Raw genomic sequence first — 21100 nt, forward strand, 5'->3', positions numbered from 1 at the left:
CTATTTAACAGAGAAAAATGCTGATTTTGGCTCTTCCTTTCTCTCCCATTCAGTCCATTCCTTCTGGCAAAAAGTACAAATTTGTTGCAACGGGCCATGGCCAGTACAAGAAGGTGTTGATAGATGATGCTGCAGAGCAATAGTGTGTCTGCAGAACTCATTAACCAGGTAGGTGGGATATGGCTCTGCTCTGTGTAACAACCTCCTGGGCTGTTCTGGCAGCATGCTGGGATTGATTCTGCCAGCAGCACTTGGGTGAGTTGGAAGGGGCTCTATGGGAACAGCTGGAGCCTGACTGGGCTGGAACAGAGTGGGTACCAGCAGGGGTTTGTTTTGGTCTCTGTCTTTCTGATGCTGCTGGATACCTCTGTTGGTTTAACCTGCAGGACAAGTCCCTTAGCTGCTGCTGTGTGGGTGAAGATGTGTTTGCCTTTGCTAGTTCAAAGGAATGATCTCTATCTGCTGTCTTTCCTTATGCTCTCTTAAGTTGCAAGGAGTAGAGAGAGATAGCTGAAGATCATTCTGGCTGATGTACTTCTGAAATTCAAATGTTTCTGGGGTTTAATTCCCAGATTTACTGAATTAATCAGGGAGAAGACTTTTAATGACTTCAGTAGCCTCTTGGAACCAGTCTATAATAAGGTTGTAGCAGGAAGGATGTGCACATCTGCTGTACTGGGGAGAACAACAGAGCAGAAAGGACTGCTCTCTGGTGTGCAGCAAGGGCAAGGCAGAGCTGGGTTGCTGTCTCTGTGCTCTCTTGAAATGGCCTTTGGATCTCATGTTCGTATTGTGCTCAGACTCACAGATATCCTGGTGTTATCTTGAGTGGATGATAGCAGAGGGCTGTGGCAATAAGGAGGAATGGTGTAGAGGGAGGTGGTAACTGGTTGCATCCAACTGGGCAGCATCTGGCACGATGAGTGGAGAGGAAGTTGAGGGTGAAAACAAGCTCGTTCTCCTTTTTTTCCTACTATAAAAAAGAAGCTTTATTTCATTGCCAAGGTTAAAATAGCTCTGCTTGCTACAAAACACCTTTTGTTTCTGAATTCTCCTGGGGCTTGTGTTCCTTCTTTCCCCTCCCTCCCACCCTTAAGGAGCTGGCTTCTGAGTGTTGCATTTTGTTTGTTTAGGCTTGTTTTTTTCTTTCCTTTTGTAGTGCCCATTTAGAGGATATGCCCTTTTGAATTCTACATTGAGATGGGCAGCAGTATGAGCCCAAGACTGCCTGAAGCTCTGTTTTTAGTCCACAGAACTTCCATCCTCAGCTTGCTTCTCTGCCTGTGACTTTGAGAATCCTATTATAAGGTCTCCCCTTTGATCAGTCTCCTCTTTCTCCTGAGGTCTGTTTCAGTGCAGCAGGTGGACCCTACTGAGCTTCAGTTCTCTGCAGCAAACAGGTTTTGCAGGGTTGCCAGCAGGTTTTGTTTGCCCTACCTGGGTTTCTCTGAGCAGCTCAAATGAAAGTGCCTTTGGCTCTGGTCTTTGTCCAGCAGCCTTTCTTGAGAGGCATGCTCCCCAGCTCCTCTGCACCCCCTCGAACTATGTTCATCCTTTTTCCCTAATACTGGATCACTGTCATGACCTTGCTCCCAAACCCTTCTGGCTCCCCTTGTCACTTGCTTTACACCACCTTAGCAGCTTTCTAGTTGCTTTAACACAGGTGTGGCTTGTTTTCTCCTTCCCTCTCTTCCTGGGCTGCAGGCTATGGAACAGGGGTTTTTCTGTAGGTGTCAGTTTGGGCATTTAGCAACTGCCTGATGCCATTTGAAAAATGGGCAAATTCTGTGCCCAGTAGCATTCCCCTTCTCTTCCTCAGCACAGCAGCTCAGGCTGGATGACACCACAGTGACTTCCAGTGAGCAGCCATTGGTAGAAATCTGTTGCCTCCAGGGATATGCTCTCCCATCTCTGAGTACCCTTGTGTCAGGGTCTGTCTCTGCAGGACTTGCCATACTTGCTGTGCGCCTCTGCCCTTTTTGGGGTAAAAGAGCTAAACCATGCACCCAGAGCTGCCTTCCTCTGCCTCCTTCTTTCTGCTTGTGGGAATTGCTCTTCCCAGCGGCATTTCCCCATCCTCCATCTGTCTGCAGTGGGGCTGGGGTGTGAATGCAGCCTGACTGGAGGCCCAGCACATGCAAAACCTAAGCCTTGGGTGAGAGATGCTGGTTTGCTCTGGGTGGTTGTCCTTGGTGCAGGACAAAAGCTGTTTTAAAGCACAAGTGCTTCTTAAACCACCTTCACTTAGTCTTCCAAATGTAATTGATGTTGGCTGCTCTGCTTCATGCCGGTACTGTGGCTCTTGTGCATCCAGACCTTTGTGCAGAGGCATCCATCTGGCTGTGCTGCAGTGAGGTGCCGTTTATCACTCTCTGGTAAGGCTGCCTTTATCTGCTTTATGTGTTTTATGCTGCACACTTTAAATTTTTATGGCTGTGCTGCTGCATGGATGTTTTCTGTAGCCTTCTTCTCTGTAGCCTTCTCTTGCAGCAATGTTAAATTATCCTGCAGAGGCTTACCTAGGATTCACTTGTGATTACTGCACATTTCCAACCTCTTGTTACCTTTTTCTTTGAAAATTGGGATTTTGAAAAAATATTCACCTTAGATAATTGGATTATTCTTCCTACTTGGTTTTGCCCTGAGTAAGGACGGAGTTGCAGAATAGAGATAAGACTGGTAAAGTGAAAACTTAAGGTTTTCTAAATGAACTGCTCTTACAGCATCACTGCAAAATAGGAAGACTTCAAAAAAGGCAAAAGGGACTCTTTGTTTCCAAGTCTGTTTGCAGCTTGGCCTGAGCAACTGTTGGTCAGTTCCATACCCTCTGCACATGTAAAAGGAAACTCTGTGCACAGCTCTTTATATTCTATTTGGGCTAAACATAGCAATCCTGTATTAGCTGTGTAGGAACACCCCAGCACATGACCAAGTCCCTTGTGAAACAGAAATAACCAATCTCCCAGCTTTCATGCTCACAAGCCTGCTGGCAGTGGAGCGGCAAAGGACAATACTGGAAAGCCCAGTTGTCTCTGTGGGTGGGCAGAGTTGGGTATTTTCCTTTAAATGCCCTTTTTTCAGGACATCAGGGACAAGCAGGTGTGAAACTGTCATGATGCTCACCCTGAAAATGAGACTACGTGTGGTTAGCAGAGCCACTCAGAAACCAGCACCTTGTTAAATACAGAGTTGGGTACCCACATGCTAAAGCAGGGTCTTGTTGGTTATAGTGGGAACATTAACTGTAAGCTGTTTTGGAGAAAACATGATAAAATACATAACAGAACTTGATTATTGAAACAAAATTGTTCTTCTGTGCATTATTATTAAGTAGACTGGCCTAGGAGGCTGTCAGATGATGCCCATTTTGATAGGCAGATGAGGTGTTTGGTGAGAGCAGGATATCTTTGTCTCTTGTCTGTGCTTTGGGTGAAAGGATGAGTTTCCATTTTGTTCTCAGCAAATGGGCAGGGAGCACGCTTTAAGTAGATGAGTTAGAGGCTATATGTATCCTCTTTGAGTTTGGTTTCTAAGACACTCCCTAGAGACCTGGAGCAACCCAGATTCCTTCATTTCAGATGCAACTGCTGTTATTCCTAGGATCAGTCTCTTAGATAAATGCAACAAAAAAATTCAGATTCCATTATCCTACTCTAAACTGGTCTTTTTTTCTATAGGCAGCTTGTCCTCTTCACTGTGTGCCTTCACTCTGTTACTGCCTCCAGTGATTGTTGTTGACTCTTCTTAAAACAAGCACGTTTGTTTTCCTGTGACCTGTGGATGTGGTAGCTATGCATTTGAGCTTTTGAGAGTAACCCTTAAACCTGCAGCATGGTGCTGCTGGCTTGGAGAGGTTTTATTTAATTTCCTTTTTTCCTTACGCTTGGCTGCACTGGGCTTGGTCAGAGGTTGGCGCAGCGCAGCGGCGTGGAGCAGCCTGGTGTCAGTGCACAGACCATCCCGATGCCGTTCTGTTGAAGCTCTTGGTGTGCTCCTCAGCCCCCTTGGGCCGGAAGCGGCTCACCTCAAACACGGTGCTGATCTTTGTCATGGGCTTGGCTGCCAGCTCCTTCAGCTTGCGGGCGTCAAAACGTGGCTTGTGCAGGAGGATGGGCAGGCGGCGGGGCAGGAAGAAGCTTTCTTCCTTCTGAGCCTTCTTCTCTTCTGCCTGCTGCTTCTTCTCCTTGCCGAGTGCCACCTGATATAAGATGGCATCCCACATTCTCATGGCTTTTGATTTAACCACCATGCAGTCTTGCTTGATGACTGCTTGAGCAGCATCAGCTTTATTCCCTTCCTCCTGTCCCAGCTTCTCTGGCTGGGACTCTGGGAAGTTGGTTGCTTCTGGCTGCACTATCAAGTGCTTCTTGAGGCGATGCCAGCCACTGGCACTGGTTCCAGGAGCTCTTGGCGCTTCTCCTGATGGTGGTGCTGGCTCAGCCTTGGGGGAACAACTGGTGTTGGGTAAGCTGGGAGTCATTTGGGGTTCAGTGACATGTTCTGTCTTGGTGTCTGTTGGGGTGGACCCGGTACCATCAGCTTGTGCTGGAGTTGCTGTTGCTTGGCGTGCTTGCCTCCAAGGAGCGCTGGATGTTGATGGTTCTGGGATGTCTCTGTCTTGCTCTGGTAATTCAGGAGCTGCCTTGCATTCAGTGTCATTTCCATGGGTTGTTGGCTTATTGGTGTGGGCATCAGAGGTGCTGGGCTTCTCAGTGGGAACAGGCTTGGGAGCCTGATCAGGAGGCTCTGTCTCTGCAGCAGGAACTAGGGGAGGTTTTGGCAAGGGGAGAGCTGCCTTGTTGTCTTTAAGTGAGGTGCTTGTCTGCTCTGGAGGTGGTTCAGAGCTGCTTGTTTGAGGTGCTGGGGAAGTAGGCCTTTTGTCTTCCTGGCTGACAGTTCCTAGGGTTGGGTTTGGTGTGGGAGTCTTAGCCCTGGGTGGCTTGACACTGTGGAAATAAGTGTTCACCTTGGTGACATAGGTAACCTCTGGTGCCCTTTCTTTGCTGAGTGTACTGGGAGGAGGAGGCTTGGGGAAAACAGGTACTGAAGGGTCAGATGGAGAGGGAAGGTGGGAGCCTGTGCCTTCAGGCTGCTGTGGAGTCTCAGGAGCTTCTGGCCTCTGTAGCAGGGGCATGGCTGAGGAGGCTGTGAGCTTGACGTGCTCGGCGATGCGCCGCTGCTCTGTGACCTTCAGCGTGAAGGGCTTCCCCTTCCGGAACGGGGAGAGAGCACGGTGGCCCACGGGCCTGACGGAGAGCTGGGTGGGCAGGGGGGCACAGGGGGCTGCTGGGGCCTCAGGGGTCTCTGCTGCTGGGGCAGCGCTCTCTGCACACTCCTGGTCGGGGCTGGCTTCGTTCACGGGCGACAGGCTGGAGCGGAAGGACTTGCCCTGCTCCGAGGCAAGGATGGCGTTCTTCCTGGCTGCCTTCTTCAGCAGCCGCTGCAGCCGCAGGTTGTCCTTGCCAGGCTTGGGCAGGGTGGGAGGGGGGGAAAGGGGGTGGTGATTGGGAACAGGCTGGGTGGAGGATGATACTGTTATCAGCATTGTCATTTCCTGCAAGAGAAGACCAAGTTTAGAGTTGGTGTGGGCTTAGCCCTGGGCCGGATTCCGAAATATTTATATACGAGTCCTCCTCTTCCTCTCTCTAAAAGCTATGAGTATGGAGTCAATATTGTGGGAGGAGAGCATCAGTGTTTGCTTTGCTCTCCTGAGGTAACCTCAGCCAGGCTTGAGGGTGGGTGTGGCAGGGCAAGACATGTCCTGGGGGAAGCTGTATTGCCAAACCTACAGCCCTTCTGCTGCTGGCATTAGCACAGTGAGAGCTCCTGGGGACCCCAGATGTTCGTGTCTTGGCAAGTCCTAATGGGATTTGGAAGGAAGTGTCAAGGGAAAAAAAGTGGGTTTGAAATTTTGAAGCTTTGAAACATCTCCAGAGGCAAAAAGCAGGAGTGTTTCATGGCTTTCCAAATTTTGGTTATTAATACTCTGATACAATGTTATGTACAACAGAACAGCCATAAACTACATGTGTCATTTGAATTGAAGTCAGCGCTGGCCTTGATTCATTTCAGCTGGCATGAAGACACCCCTGTGAAATACAGGGCTTCTCAGAAGCTCTGTTTATCACTGAGGAAGTGCTTTGTCACACCACTGACTCTGGCTGGTCTTCTCTTGCATAAAGCACGGGGACAACATTTTCCTCTGAGATAAAACCAAGTTTTCTCTTTCCCTTGGGAGGCTTTGCCCCATTTTGCCTTTATCGCTTGTTCTTGAAAGAAGCAGAAAGGGCTTGTGCTCTGTGTCAGGTCTGATCTCCAATGGCAATTGCAGCCCTTTGGCCAATGCTGGGCTGCTCCTGCAGGGATGCATGGCTGCTTTTCCTGCTCTTTACTGCTAACTCATCACTGCCTCCTTTTTGGGGAGTGCTGGTCAGTGGAGCTCAGTGAGCACAGTGGAGTGAAGGGTTTGTGTTGGGGATACAAAGATAAAACTCATCTCAGTTCCCTCCTTTCTCTTCCCGAGCAAGCTGGGGAGCACCAAACAGCCTCTGACCTGCAGTGACTCTTTGGCAGCCCCAGGAAGGAAATCTGACTCTATCCTGGCTCTTGCTCAGCACAAAGTTGCTGAGTTTTGCTATGAAATGAGGCATAAATCACTGAGCCTCTTAATCCCTGGTGCTGGGTGTAACTGAGCATCCTGAAACAAGGAAGAGGAGGGCAGGGTGATGTCAGGCTTGCCCAGGGGGCTATTTATTTTGTGTGCAGTGTTCTGCTCCCAGCCTGCTCTGGTTGGTGTGGCTGTGCAATGTGATATCTACTGTGCGGGAAAACTGTCCTGAATAGAACTCTGGGAAGTGCAGAACAGCTATTTGTGCTCGAGTGCCCAGGGCTGGCTGGGGGCTTGCAGTGCTGCTGTCAGCACTGGGCTGGGAAGGTGATCCATACCCAGCAAGCAGGTGGTGTGTCTGCCAAAACCAAAACTGGTTGGCCATGAGGGGAGAAGGATGATTTTTTTTTTTCTTTTTGTTAAATTTTGTTTTAATTATTAATAAAGGCAGCAGAGATAAAAGCACCGGAGAGGTGGCATGTTGAGCTCAAAAGCTTCAAGGTCAAGCCCTCAGTGTGGTGGATGAGCTGCCCTCCAGAGCAGGGGCTGTGGTGGGCAGGGTCCAGACAGTGTCTAGCCTGTGCATTCAGTACCAGAGAGAGCTGGATCTGTTGGAGCAGCTCCTGAGGAGGACCACAGAAACAATCAGAGGGATGGAACACTCCTATGAGGACAGGCTTGAGAGAGTTAGGGTTGTTGATCCTGGAGAAGAGAAGGCTCTGGGCAGATTTTATTGTGGCCTTTACATATGTAAAGGTGGCTCCTAAGAGAGATGGAGCACAGGGATTTTAGTAGGGCATGTTGCAATAGACAAAGGGTAAAGCTTTTAAACTAAGAGGGTAGATTCACACTAGATATAAGGAAGAACTTTGTGTGTGTTTTTTTTTTTATGATGAGGGTGGTGAAACATTGGAACAGGTTTCTCAGAGAGGTGGTGCATGCCCTATCCCTGGAAACATTCCAGGTCAGGCTGGATGGGGGTCTGGGCAGCCTGATTTAGTTGCAGATGTCCCTGTTCATTGCATGGGTGTTGGATTAGATGACCTTTAAAGGTCCCTTTCAACTAAAGGTCCCATTCAAGCTATTCTATCATTCCATGTTTTACTTTAGCTGTAGGCATGAGAGACCTGCTGTTTTCTATGAGGGGGCTTGGAGGGGATTTGTGTCAGCTGGGGGTGACAACTGTTGGACATTCCCAGTGTCTTATCAGCTTCATTCCTTAGGCACAAGGCTGCCATTCGAATTTGCTTTGTTCTGGGAGCTACTCTTAGAGACAAGTCTGCACTGTTCCAAAAAAAGGCTGAGAGCCCATTCCTTTGTCATATACCTGCTTTCCTCCCCAGCCTCTTGGGTATTTTAGATTCTTCTGGGTCAGAGAGCCAAAATGTCGCAGTTGGAAGGACATGTAGGTACTTTTGTACCTGCTTTGTCTCTGTTTGTGTAGGAATTGGTAATTGCTTGTGGGGTTTTTTGTGCCTTTTTTAAGATCTGCTGAAGGGTGAGCAATACCAGCACTTCATGATAGGATTTATTGTGGGATGACTTCATCTGCTCCTGTTTAACGTGGTCCCATGGACAGCTTGTACTACAAGATGAGCTATGGTCCAGCAGCACTGGTAAACCAGATTTATAAGGTTGACCTGCTTCAGGCTTGTGTGGGGAATACTAAAGAGGCAGGGCAGTGAACTCCCCAGCTACTGATCAGCTCTGAGTGTTTTCCTTGTCCTATGGACTGCTGCACTCCAGAAAAATGCAGTCCCCATGTGAGTCAGAGAGGGACCTTGCCTGGGATTTGCTGCAAGCTGCCACATGCTACTGAGGAGGGCATGGGGGCTCTCAGAGTTTAGTGTGCACACACCAGGAAAATCCCCCTGCTCCCAAAGTCAGAGGCTGCTTCATGCTGCACAACCTCAAGATTTGTCGTCTCTTACAAATAGTCTGTGCTTTCAGAACAGCTCTTGCTGCTATCTCAGCATCCTATCTGACTTGAAACCTGCTGTGCTATGGGTCTTGGAGTCCTTATGGGTGGTGACTTCCATGGCATGTGACTGTACTGGAATCTGTGCTTGACTAATGGAGCAGTGAGATGCTGAGAGACAGCAAAAGGAAATCGGCTGTTAATTTATTTGTCTTTCCTGTCGTGCCTGGCTTTGTTTTGAGTCTCCTTCAGGGCTTTGTGTGCTCAGGAGAAATTCTCAACAAGGAAGATTTGTCTTCCACCTTGCCACCTAATGAAGCAAAAATAAAGGGGCAGACAAACTTGCTTTATTGCCAGTGGGAAGGCTGGAGCTGAAAGCCTGGGGACAATAGGGGAAGCACTGCTGAGAAACATGTGTGGGTTTGTGATAAGCTAGAAGGAAGTGAATCTAGAAGTCAAGAGGCTTTCAAAGGGTTAAGTTTGTCTGCTGCTGGTTGAGCTTGATGGGTGGATGGACGCTCATCCACTTGGGCCCCAACTGTTCTCCTGACTTGGCTCCATTTGCCATCAGCCCCAAATCAGGAATAGTGGGGAGGGTGTCAGCACGCAGGAGTCATTTATCAAGTGATGGAAAAGTCATTTGTGTGCTGGAGCCCCTTGGCTGCAGCAGCTGTCGTGCGTGGAGCAGATGGAGAGCTGCAGGAACCCAGCCCTGCTGCAGATGGTCCCAGGCAGAGCTGCGGCTCTCGGGGCTCTGGGGACACTCTCTGCTTTAGGGGCTTGGGAGGGAGCCTGCAAATCTCCTTTCTGGGGTGGGAGGCAGCATGGCAGGAGTGCAGCCACAACTCTGTGGGGTGTGCAGCCCTCAGCATCTCCTCTGCCCTGGGCATTCCCAGCATGGTTCACTTGTGCCAAAGCCTTATAGGGGGGCTGTTTCACAGGGCTTTGTGAAAATGGGTGGGAGAAACCTGCCTGTAATTGCTAGAGAGAATACAGTTTCTGTGTACCCCAGGGTGTTGCTCATGAGAGGCCAAATGCTCTCCATAACATTGTGTTTTCTTGTCTTGCAGCTGAGCTTGATCCTGACTCAATGCAACCCTCTGTGCCACTATTTCCTCTGCTCCACAGAAGATAATTGAAGGATGTTTTTCTTCTCTTGACTGCTGTCAGTCTGCTTTGGGTACAGCCTGACTCCTCTTGGGGTTTGAGCAGTACCCCACACTGCCTCCAGATGGATGAAAGGAACTAGATGAGCTGACAAAACTCATTCCTGTTATAACTTTCTATGTGACTCTTTGGCTTTTTTTCCTCTTTTTCCCTTTTTTTTTTTTTTTTTTTTTTTTAATCTGTCTCTGCTATGGAGATGAGAGGCTCTGTTCCCTCACCTCAAGTATTGGAAGAGAGGGATCTGCTGCCCTGCTGAGCAGGCAAGGCTTTTGTTGTGTGATTAGGAATTTCTCTTTTTGTGGCCCTTGGTGGGTGGGTGGTGGCGAAGGAGCTCACCAGAAATCTGGTGAAGAATTGATGTTTGAAATGAGGACAGTGGGCAGATCCTGAGAGTAAAAAGACTGCAGGGAGAGTGAGATGAGAGTGCAAGGACCACTTGTCACTGTTGGTGCCAGCTGTGGGTAAAGTCTTGCCCTGTTTATGAGGCATCCTCCATCCCCCTATGTCATCTGCTTGGAGGGACTTCCATCACTGGTCTGTGTCCATCAAATTGCATTCAATTTAGTCTTGATTTCTTTTAGTTCCCAGATCATTCTTTAATCAGTTATGTACCCGTGCCAAAATGTTCCTGTCACTTTTCTGTCTCAGCAGGCTAATAGCAGCTTTTTTTCAAATACCTGCTGCCTTCCTCTGCCTGTTTAAGATGGATTGGAGATCTCCTTTCCCAGGTGAGGAGTGCTGGCCCTGGTGTTATCTCCCTTCTCTGGGACAGTGATTTGCTTATTCTCTGACCTGTGGGCTGCAGTGCCAGTGACTGAAACACTTCTAAAAGTCAGATGTGGTGGCAGCTTGATATCCTGTGATCAGTGTTCCTGAAGCTGAGCAGGATATCTGGGAAATGGCTGCTGCTGGAAGCTGTCTTGGTGAAATGGCATCCTAGTGAATTGTCTGGGGAGACCAAGGCTGGCTGTGAACGTGGGGAAACTGAGTCCCTCAAGAGTGGCATTTATGCCCCTGGGCCTGAGGTCTGCAAATCAGCTTCTAGGGTTGTTTCTGAACTGTCTTCATACTTCATGGTGTTAACATGTCCCCATCCCCTCTTTAGTCTCATTCCTACCTTCTTCCCATGTCAACATAATTTTGCAACTTGTTTCTACCCTCCTGAAGGAGGGGAGGGCACCTTGTTTTTCTTCCTGCATCATTGTGCTTTCTGCTTAAAACTTTTTGCCTCCTGGATTTTCTTTTTGGTTTTTGTAAGCATTTAATAAAATTTGAAGATGATGTTGTAATGATGGCAGCTCTGAGAATTTTGTTCATGTAGGAGTCTGCAGCAAAACTGTTTTCCTTGAAACTCTCTGCTTGAGTGTGGGGTGGAGGAGAAGCATCAATCAGAGTGACAAGAAGAAAAGGAGCTGGATGAAGGCAGGAAGGGGGTTTTCTGTGCGCCTGCCCCATTTACATCCATGTTATGTTGCTGTACTTTTCCTTGGGAATAATTGTAATTCCCCTCTAAAAGGGGAAGGAGTAATGCTTGGGTGAGCAGTGGAGCAGCCTGCAGACACTTCCTGGGGAGTGTGAGCAGTAGGAGAAGCACAGAGCTGAACTCCCCAGGGAACACACCTGAGCAACATCTCAGGCTTCAGCCAAAATCACTGGTGATATCAGCTATAAAAAAATAAAATAAACTCCTCTGTATCCTGCTCATCCAGCTTTGATAAGGTCAGTATAGCTGTCTGTACTGGAACCCAGCGCACTAATGAGCTGATGGCTCTATTTGGAACCATCCACCTTTTTGTGGAAAAACCTTTTTATAGGGGTGACCTTCCAAGTAATAACACTTTTAGGGGGTAGAGACAATGAAGAGTTTCTGCTATTCTAACACTTTAGAAAAGTGTAGGTGAAGAAGGAGAATTCCAAATATAACTTTTTGCTCGTCTTTCTGCTGATTGGTACCCTTGTTCTCTCCATCCTCTGCTTCAGTTCTGGGAGGTGGGAATTCAGAGAGTCCTCAAAGCACTGAGCAGGATGGCCCCATTTTCCTCCCTTCAGCCCTTCCTCTGCTGTGCTGGGATTTTCAGGTGGGGCTGGAGCAGTAGCAGTGTGGTGCATAGAGATGTGTTCTGGCTAGAGGTGAAAATAACACAACTTTGCATGTGTGCAAACTGGTTGCACTGATTTTTCAACACATTCTGCAGCTGGCTGGCAGAAATGATGGCTGAGAACTTCTCCAGTTACTATTCCTGTGCCCTGCCAGTTTGGGGAGGGCAGAGCAGGCCCCAAAGGCTGTTTGTGTGAGATTCCTTCTCTAAGGAGGGTTAATTTGCAGAGTGCATTTTCTCCACTTAAAGCCCACAGGGACCTAGATGTGGTTTCAATAAACAACTGCTGTAATGCAGGTTGTGGTGGCAGCAGAAAAGTGAGCAGGTTATGGGAGACCAGAGCTCTCTAGTGGTGGCCAGGGACCAGGGAGGGAACTGGCTCAGAGTAAATGTGTGCAGCTCTTTATGAGGTGCTTAAATCTGCCAGGGGAATGTTTCCACTGCTAAATTAACTTGATGATGTGCTGTTTCTCCTCCCAAAGGAACATGGTGTGCACAGGGTGGTGGGACTGGCAGTGGGGTTACCAGAATGGTGAAACCTTCCCCTACCTCCCCAAAATGAAGAAAAGGGATGCTGCAGCCCAGAAATGCCGGATGTGCATTTTGGGCAATGCTAAGAGGGGATGAGGGCATGGAGGCTCATCTGTTCCCTCAGCAGGAACCTGCAGGGACCTGTGGCTGATTTTTGAGTGAAGGAGAGCAGGCTGGTGCCACTCTGCAGCCGTCACTGGTCTGGGGTTAGTCAGTAGCTGACTGCTTCCTATCATTCCTCTGTTCATTTTTCACAGTGTTGTGGTTCCTGCAGCACTGGCATCTCAGAGGCTTTTGCTGAGAGACTTTAGCTCTGTCTTCTCCTGAAACTGCTGCATTTTGAGCATAATAAGGACAAAGTGTCACACTGAGTGAGTCTTGCAGGATTAGTCTTCCCCTCAGAGCCTGGTGGAGAAGAGTGATGCTTTCCTGGTCCCTGTATCCCTGTGCTGCCTGCATCTCCTGTGCTGCCCTGCTTCCCCAAATTGCCATCCCCTTGGCAGGTTGGCAGTGCCCAAAAAGAGGGACTGGGAACCCCTGTGTGGGCTCTCAGTGCTCTGAACTGGTGGCATGCCTTGAGGTGTTGCTTCACTACAATTTCTTCTTTACCCATCTTGTCTAGCTTATGCAGAAGGGGAACATCATTTTGGCAGCATTGGCTCTGAAATAAATGTGTGGAGGCTCCAGTGGTGCTGAAATGTGCTGCTTGTCTTTCTGTGGCAGGCTTCAGTGCTGCTTTTTTCCCCAACAGGGTCTAACAGATGAATTCTACATGAATGTATGCAAGATGGGATTGAAAAAGGTGGTCCATGATGACTGTAATGCTATAGAATAGAGTTATTTAAACTTGGGGGAAACTTAAATAATGAAAAACTCAAGTCTGAGTGTCATGTCTTTATGTGGCACTTGTTCTGCCTCAAGACTGGGGGCTGGACTTCATCTGGTTCTCTTTCCAGGTATAAAATAATTACAGACTCATTTTTACATCCATCCTAATGTATATCTGTGCATGCTAATTAACAGATCTCTGCTCAGCCCTTGTTTGCAGCTCTGCGCTGGGAGGTAATGGACACAAGAGTCTAGAGTTTCCAAATGACTTTGTTCCTTGAAATGTGTCTGCAGTTTCTGCTCTTTGAAGGAAAGGTCAGCCCTGGGGACACCTGAGCCTGAATATCAGAGCTTTGCCTCCTGCCACCACCACCTTTGGGAAGGAAAATAAACAAGCTCAAAGAGCAGGGTGGCTATAAATACTGAAGTGGCAGCTGATACGCTGCTGAACAAGGCTCTGAGGCTGGTCTGTTGGTGACTCCTTGCCAGCTCAAGACACTTTCCCTGATGCTGCATTTTATATATATATATATATAATGTCTGTATATAAGCAGGTTAAGAGAAAAAATGTATTTCACATTGACAAAAGTGTAGCTGGAGCTAGGATTTACTTTAGACATGGAACCATTCCAAGGTGCTTCATCTCTTCCTGATAACTTTCAGAAATAGTGGCTTAGCAATGCTAAAGACAGGCATTAAATAAATAGAAAAAAGTGTGATGGACTTGAGACTTGTGAGGATGATGGGAAGAATGGGGAAAGGTTGAGTAAAAGTGAGGGGGATATCCCATTGGGATTTATACAAGTGAGCCCTTTAAGGCGTGAAAGAAGTAAATTGCCAGTGTAATTTGTAATTATCCAATGAAATGCCTGGTTGGATAGGTGGGTCTTCCCCAAGGCTGTGGAGCAGCTGTGAGCTCCTTGACTGGTCTCCTGCCTTGCTCACCTCCTCTGGGCACACAAAACAGCAGCTCCAGGCATTGGTCCTGACTCCCATCCTGCTGCTCAGTCACCATCCTCACTGTCAACCTTCCTAATCCATTTAGGTGTAAGTAGTGTGAGGATGGGACACAGCCCCTCTCTTGAATGGCCAAACTTGATTTGTTGTCTTTGGAGAGATGCTCAGCCTAGATCTAGGGTGTCCAGTCAGGATCTCCTGAATCCCACAGGGATTGTGCCTTAGTTGTCTAAAGCAGATGCAACAAGCACATGTCCCAGGGCAAACAAATGAGTGATGGTGGAACAGTCTACCACGAAAATCAGAAATCAACTGGAAAAAAAACAAACCAAAAAGAAATGCATTACTTACTGATGTGTAATTTGTTTCCATCTGAAATCATTTGCATGCTGGGAGCATCATGCTACTCAGTCCAGTTTACAAAATTAACAGGTGATTGTTTCTTTGAGATCATGCCAGGTGCTGGTTGTTTGTGACTTCTAGAGCCCTGTAGGTAAGTTCAAAACATCAGATAGAACAGTGTTTATGATAGCCACTAATAAGAGGTTTCTCAAAAATAAATAAAGGGACTTTTTAAAAGCATGAGAAGTTCCACCACCTAAAATTAGCGTGAAGAGGGGCTATCGAGTGACACGGTTGCGTGCTCCCAACTTTGGCTCTGCAAAGTTCAGCATCTGAAGAACTGGAGAGGTGAAGGGCAGAGGATGGCGATGTTGCCAGGACAGCTATTCTAGCAGAGTAGCTCCAGGCGATGAAACCAGTTGGAGGCATTTCAAGTTGGCTGGTAAGATTTACTGTTTTGCAAAAGTCAGGGTTGCAAAATGCAAATTTGGAGCTCTGCTTTGATTGTTACCTTCCCAAGAGAGGAAGAGAGCAAACTCTGGCTGTCTTTACTTATTCCTAGTGCGGGACATGCTATGTGCAGAGGATGCAAGTGTAGAAAATGCTGCACTGGGAGCAAGGAGGGTTTGGAGTTGATTATTTTGGTTTAGGAGTTTATGTGCGGTTTGACTCCAAGATCTCAGCTAAGACTGCTGAAATGAGCTGGAGAGGATGGCATCAGTGCCTGCCTTTGTCCTGGGCAGCCTGTGAGCAACCCCAACACCATGCAGGTGCTCACTGCCTCTTGGCCTTGAGGCATTTCATCCCATTTTCCAGCTGACTTCTCAGGTTTTGCTTTTTCCCAACCTTTCAGGAGCCTTTAAGTGTGAATGCCATGGCAACTGGGGGGTTAAATGTGTTCCCAGGAAGATGGGAGCATGTGAGAGCAGTTTCCTGCAGATCTACAAACAGCTTTATGCCCAGATTAAGCTTGGGCTGTTTCATATGGCATTTGGCCACAAAGCCAGCTCTGAAGGCAAATTCCTTCTGCTTTCACTGGTAAGCCTTGTTGTCCACTGACTCCTCTCTAATCTGAGCTACTCCATCATGGATCAAGGCAGCAAAGCTCTTCCTTCATCCATCAGAGGTCTGGCCCATCAGATGAGGCTGGTTCTAGTGGGAAGGAGGATATGTACTGGTGCTTTGCAGTGGGTAGCAGAGGTGAGCTCTCCATTTGTTGTGTTCCCCTCTGCCTCCCTGCTGACTGGGGAGCTCCTGCCTGGCTCTGCAGGACACACTGCTCCTTATTGCAGTGCAGACCTCTGGGAGGATTTGGGGTAGGTGCTTGGTCCTTCACACAAATACCCTAATGCAGTTAATCCCTCTTTGACTGACAACTTCAATGTCTTAAAAATGCCCTTGTCTTTTAGGAGTGCTTGTGACTTTGTGTGTCCCCAACACTGAAGGTGTTGCTGGGGAAAAAGAACAAAACCCCTAAAAGGCAATAACAACCTAACTGGAAATGTAAGAAACCCCATATATTGAATAAGAATATTTTAACAGACTTCAGAAATGCCCAAGGACACATTGTACCCTGCTCTGCCACTGTCACCACTGAAGCCACACCAGCCCAATGCATGTATTTTCAGCACAGACTGTGTGAATGATGCAAAGGCCTGGGTTGTGTTTGCATGTGCTGAAGTAGGGAGTGTTCAGATCCCTTCCTATTTCTTAACCAAGATGTAGAGTTCCTGTTCTTACAGGTTTGGATGGGATAAGACAGGCAGATATTTCTACCAACCACATTTCACAGAAGGGATGACACTAGAGACCTCCATGGAAATGCTGGTTGACTCCCTCCCACCAGATGCAAAGAGGAGAACAGCAGTGTCAGGAAGCTAAATAGATGTATGTAGGTAATGTGGTCATCAATAAGAGAATGCTAGTTTGTTGCTTTTTATTCTCCTTTTCATGCCTCTGAACTTCTGTGATTCCATGCAGCCACAACCAGGAGAAGGTGTTGGTGCATTGATGTTCCCCAGCCACCCTCCAAGATTCAGGTAGGTGAACCCAGAGCTTGGCAACTGTTTGCTCTCCTTGTTATCTGAATGACTGCTGTGAGAGGTGCATCCCTGTGCTTGGCAAACCCTGCACCAAGGCACTTCTGGGGAAAGGAGAGGCACCCAAGGACGGAGATCCTGAGCCCAAGTGCCAACAGGACAGTATTACAGGAGCCAGGGAGAAAATATGGTCTTTGCTCAGCCCCTTTGGGCTGCTTCATATTCCCCAGGATCCCATTATCGCCAGTAAAACGATAGTGGTCTGATAACTCAGAGGAGCTGGTTATAAAGTTTAAGGCTATTCTGATCTCTTCTCGACTGGCTGCATAAAACAGGCCATTGGATTTTGCTCAGAAACAGAAAATAATTATGTATATATATATATTTATATTCTGTCCTTTCTCTGAATGTACTTACTTAGCCACTATCTGATCTGCCTTTTTATTGACAGCTACTTCAATTAACTTGGAAAGTGTGTTCAATGAACTTAGGACATCTACTTTAACCTTGAACTGCTGAATAAACCCTCCTGCAGAATCCCTTTCTCTGGGGTGGGATGAAGAGAAGAAAGGGCATAGGGAACTGTATAAAATTTACTTTGCCTTCTTAAATGGCTTTTGTGATTCCCATTTCCCCTCTGCACTGAATCATGGTAAAAGGCTTATAACTGAATGTCACAGAACAGAAAAACACATTCCCACACTTTCCCAGTGAGCTTAATACATTTTTCTGGATACCTTCAATTATTTCAAGGCTGTTATTTGTAGAAGCAGACAAACATGCCAAACCCGAAATATCTATGTCATGCAAAAGAATAAAATATATTGTTTTGAAAGCATTCAAACATGACTTTGGAGAGAAGGGAGTATAAAGAATCATTCAGACTCTGAACTCAAGTAAAACACCTTTTCCTCGTAACTAAATTCCCTTTGGATAACTTAACCATTTTAGAATGACAGAAGGTGTCAGTGAAAGTTCCTCTGTAGCTCTGCCATGAAGGTGTAAGTGCAGTCATGGGCAAGTCTGAGTGAGGAGGGACTTCAGGAACTACTCTTGCCCAACTGCAGGGCCAAAGCAAAGTCTGCTTTGGAAGTAGATCTGTTTGTTCTGTGTTGGAGAGTAAGAGGGATAGGTATTGCTTTATCTCAGAAATTGGATCTCTCCTGGGTGGTTTTATGGGAAGGATGTAGCTGATTTTATTTACAAACTCTGTAGTCTTTAATGAACGTGTAGAATTTCAGACTTGCAGGGCTGTAGAGGTTTTCAGATGAACTTTTCCAGTGCTATTTCAGCTTGCTGGCTGAGTATTAGCCAGCCATGGAGGCAATGATCCATGAAAATGCTGCCTGCTGACTGGTGTGCAATGAGCACAGGGAAAGGATCTTTAAAACAAAACCCAAACGAAACACACACGCACACCAGCCTTTGACCAAGGTGCACATCTTTATGCAGTTTATAAAATTATCTGGGCTAATGTGTGTGCATACTGTATGTAAAATCACCTCCCTGAGTGCACTGGCTGCTGCAATAGGTCAACCAAAAGCCAGAAAAGATGAGAAGAGTTGATTACAGCTTCCCTGCAACACAATAAATTCCTGTGGCCCATCTCAAGTAGCCATTCTGGGTGTTCCTACTTACCAAGAAGAAATGTGACATTGGGCCAGGCTACCTATGGAAACTTGTCTAGATCTCTGCCCCAGGCTCCAGTTCCTGTTCAAGGAGGGACACTGCTTTGCTGTATGCTGTCACAGTAAAAGCATGCCAGGCTCTGGCTGGAGGTCAGCTGGCAGAGGGACATTCTGTGGGTTCTGTGAGACCCTGGTCCATGTCTCTGCCCTCACGTGTGCTCTTTAGCCTTGGTGCGGGTGGCACAGAGGGGCTTCTCCCATGACAGGTGCTTGCTGCACCCTCCCCTAATGAAATTGGGTGGCTTTTGGCAGCTGGGCAGGCACAGCTGGCATCATCTCCCCCTCATCTGCTCTCTGTGACAGCAGGGAGTGTGAGGCATTTGGTGGTGCTTGCTCTCTCTCCAGGCTGTGCTGTGGAGCTCAGGGGAGAGCCCCACACACCTTGCTGCTGGTGCAGGGAGAGCAGATGATGCCAAGGCAGCAAAAATTATATATCCTAGAGCAGGAGCATCTAAAGTAACTGGAGACAAATCTGATGAGGAAAATGTGGCAGGTTGTGAACGAAACTGCTGTGTGATGGAATCAAGGGGTGAAATTGGGATGTGATAGATAATGTGTGAAAAGCAGGGTCTGTGGCTAAGCTATGGAACAAATGTTGGAGAGGCCTGTAGTTACATGCTAAACTGAACAGAGGGACCCACAAAGGGAAGAAAGGACAACCACAAACTGTGCTGTGGGGAATGAGCCTTGGTTGTGAACCAGAGTGTCAGTAAGAGGTGTGCATCAGACAAGCCCTCTTTACCAAGGGATGGAGAAGGTACCCTCTGCCCCATGGGAGGAGGGATCAAGATCATGCTGGGACTGGAAATGAGATACATGCCATGGACATGGTTCTGACAGAGGCAGCCCATGGGATGCACAGCTGTCCTTTGGGACAGTCCTGAGCAGAAAGGTCATGCTCCCAGTGGATGGTGATGGGGAGGACAGAGCACAGACATGACACATGACCTAAAGATGGATGTTGTCTGGAGCTGTGGCTTGACAGGAACTGAGCTGAGTGCAGGAACCGAGTGGATCCTGCAGGCAGCAATGTTTGCTTCTCATCTATTTGCAAATGGAGCTGCAGCAGAGAGGTCTGATTGCCTGCCCTTCCCATTGCTTGTACCAGCTGCAGGTTTGTCAGGATGCTTAGAGTGAAACCTGAGTGATGTGAGCACTGCCCTGCCCACAGCAGCAGTGCTCTGGAGGAGGCTGTGCAGCCTGCAGGATGCTCACTCTGCTCCTGCCAAAAGGCTGGCAGCACACGGGCCCAGGGGAGTGCTCAGTGCACATCTGCTGGGAAGCACCCTGCTGTCAGCCCAGCCTCTGCATGTACTTGGACACACACACATGCTTTGTTTTGAGCTGATTGACCAGTCCTTGGTGTGGCAGGCCTGAGCTGCAGCCCCCAGTGGCAGCAGGGACAGTCTGTGGTGGGCACAGGGGGCTGGCGAAGGCCATTGCCAAACTGGGCCCACCACAGGCATGGGAACAGAAACAGCTGGGAGCCTCTCCTCCCATGCATCCCCACTCTGCTGCTGGTCTGGACAAATATGATATTTCTGGGAGGCATGCCCAGCTGGTGGGGAGCTTGGGGGAAAGGAGCCAGTGGAAATGCCTTCCACAAAACTGCTCGGTGGTTCCGAAAGCGCAGCGTGAAATCCGCTTTGCCGTGTTAGTGCTTTGGGCAGAGCTGCAGGGGGTGTGCAGGTGATGATACCAGGTCTGGCCATGTGTTCCCATGCAGCTGCTGCTCTCCTCAGTGCCCACCCATCTCCCCACCCCACCCAGCAAACCCCACGTGGAGCTGGGGCGCTGAGGATGGATGTACTGTCCCCCCACCACCTGGCAAATAACAAAGGCATTGGCTGGAGGTGCCCTGCAGGAGGGAGGCGAGGGGATAAGCTGCAGGACAGCTGGAAAAGGCATGCTGGATGGGAGATTTTAGCTCGTGCATGTTACCTGGTGACTGGGAGGCTGCAGCACTGGGCTCCCACTCCACGGCTTTGAAAGCTTGTCTCTACATCCTCAGATGGGGACCCTTTCTTGCAAGCAGCAGGGAAAGAGTGGGCAGGAATCAGTCTGTGACCTGAGCCAAAAATATCGGCTGCCCCACAGCTCCTGAAGCTCTTCTCTGCTCCTAGAGGCGGAGGAAGGGGGTGCTGGAGCTGCCGGGCACACAGCAGGGCACACGCTCTGTTGCTGGGGAGCCCTGCCAAGGGACAGGAGGGAGGGGATGGGAAGCTGAAGCCTGGGATATTTAGTGAAATGGAAACCCCGAACCAGAGGGTTGTGTGAGGCACTGCAATCCTCTGCTGGAATAGTCAGGCAACTGTAGAGAGTGCTCTGGCAGCAAAACCACCCCAGGCACCCCAGCTCCAGCCACCTGGGGCTGCCCTCCCTAACAAGTCCTTACTTAAATAATGCTTTCATGCCATGCTAAGAAAGGCTTATGAGATCTTTTGCTGCATTCCTGCTCTCTTGCTTTTTGTTCCAGGTCCCCTCCATTCCTGGTGTGTGGCAGAGCCCCAGAGCCTCAGTGAGAGGTGGGTGTGAGCCACAGAGCACTCTCACACAGATGCACTTAAGGCAGCTCGTGTGCCAAGTGCCTCTGCCTTCTTGTGTGCCTGTGACTGCTGCTTTCCAAGAGCCTTGGATGGGGAAGATGCACAGGCCTTCCCAAAGCTCTCACCCTGCAGCACAGCCAAAACCTTTGCATGTGGAGGGGCAGCTGGGGAGAGCCCCTGCCCAGGGGGAGAGTGGAGCTTGCTGCTGTGTGTTGAGGCTGTGAGATCCAGGCTGCCACAGCCAGGATTTTAGCAGTGATCATGTACCACGGAGCTATGGGAGCCCTCAGTTTATTTCTGAGGTGCCTTTGCCTCAGATACCCCTCTTTGAGCCCTGCCTGCCTGGCTGTAAATATAGAAACATAAGCCCTGGAGGTT

General features: G+C 48.5%; 2 protein-coding genes across 4 annotated transcripts in view; one reads left to right on the forward strand and one right to left on the reverse strand.

Annotated features, from left to right (window-relative positions):
* Positions 1-10981, forward strand: part of LSP1 (lymphocyte specific protein 1) — a 47642-nt gene extending 36661 nt beyond the window's left edge. For both annotated transcript variants that reach the window (XM_005486559.4, XM_074543311.1), the window contains exons 10-11: positions 54-168; positions 9596-10981. In XM_005486559.4, coding sequence (XP_005486616.1) covers positions 54-143 — 90 coding nt within the window. In that variant the 3' untranslated portion in view covers positions 144-168; positions 9596-10981. The remainder of the gene's footprint in view (positions 1-53; positions 169-9595) is intronic.
* On the reverse strand, positions 162-20333 carry PRR33 (proline rich 33). 2 transcript variants are annotated; one of them, XM_074543309.1, is made up of 3 exons: positions 20118-20332; positions 14459-14594; positions 162-5554 (listed from the first exon to the last, which is right to left on the reverse strand). In XM_074543309.1, exons 2-3 carry the CDS (start codon positions 14477-14479, stop codon positions 3944-3946), a joined length of 1632 nt encoding a protein of 543 aa, XP_074399410.1. In that variant the 5' UTR covers positions 14480-14594; positions 20118-20332; the 3' UTR covers positions 162-3943. The 2 variants fall into 2 exon arrangements, with proteins under 2 accessions (XP_074399410.1, XP_026648939.2); XM_026793138.2 differs by lacking the exon at positions 14459-14594 and having other exon boundaries at positions 20118-20333.
* Between the last annotated feature and the right edge of the window lie 767 nt (positions 20334-21100).

This window comes from Zonotrichia albicollis, chromosome 6, assembly GCF_047830755.1.
Source record: "Zonotrichia albicollis isolate bZonAlb1 chromosome 6, bZonAlb1.hap1, whole genome shotgun sequence".
In the NCBI taxonomy this organism is placed as follows: Eukaryota; Metazoa; Chordata; class Aves; order Passeriformes; family Passerellidae; genus Zonotrichia; species Zonotrichia albicollis.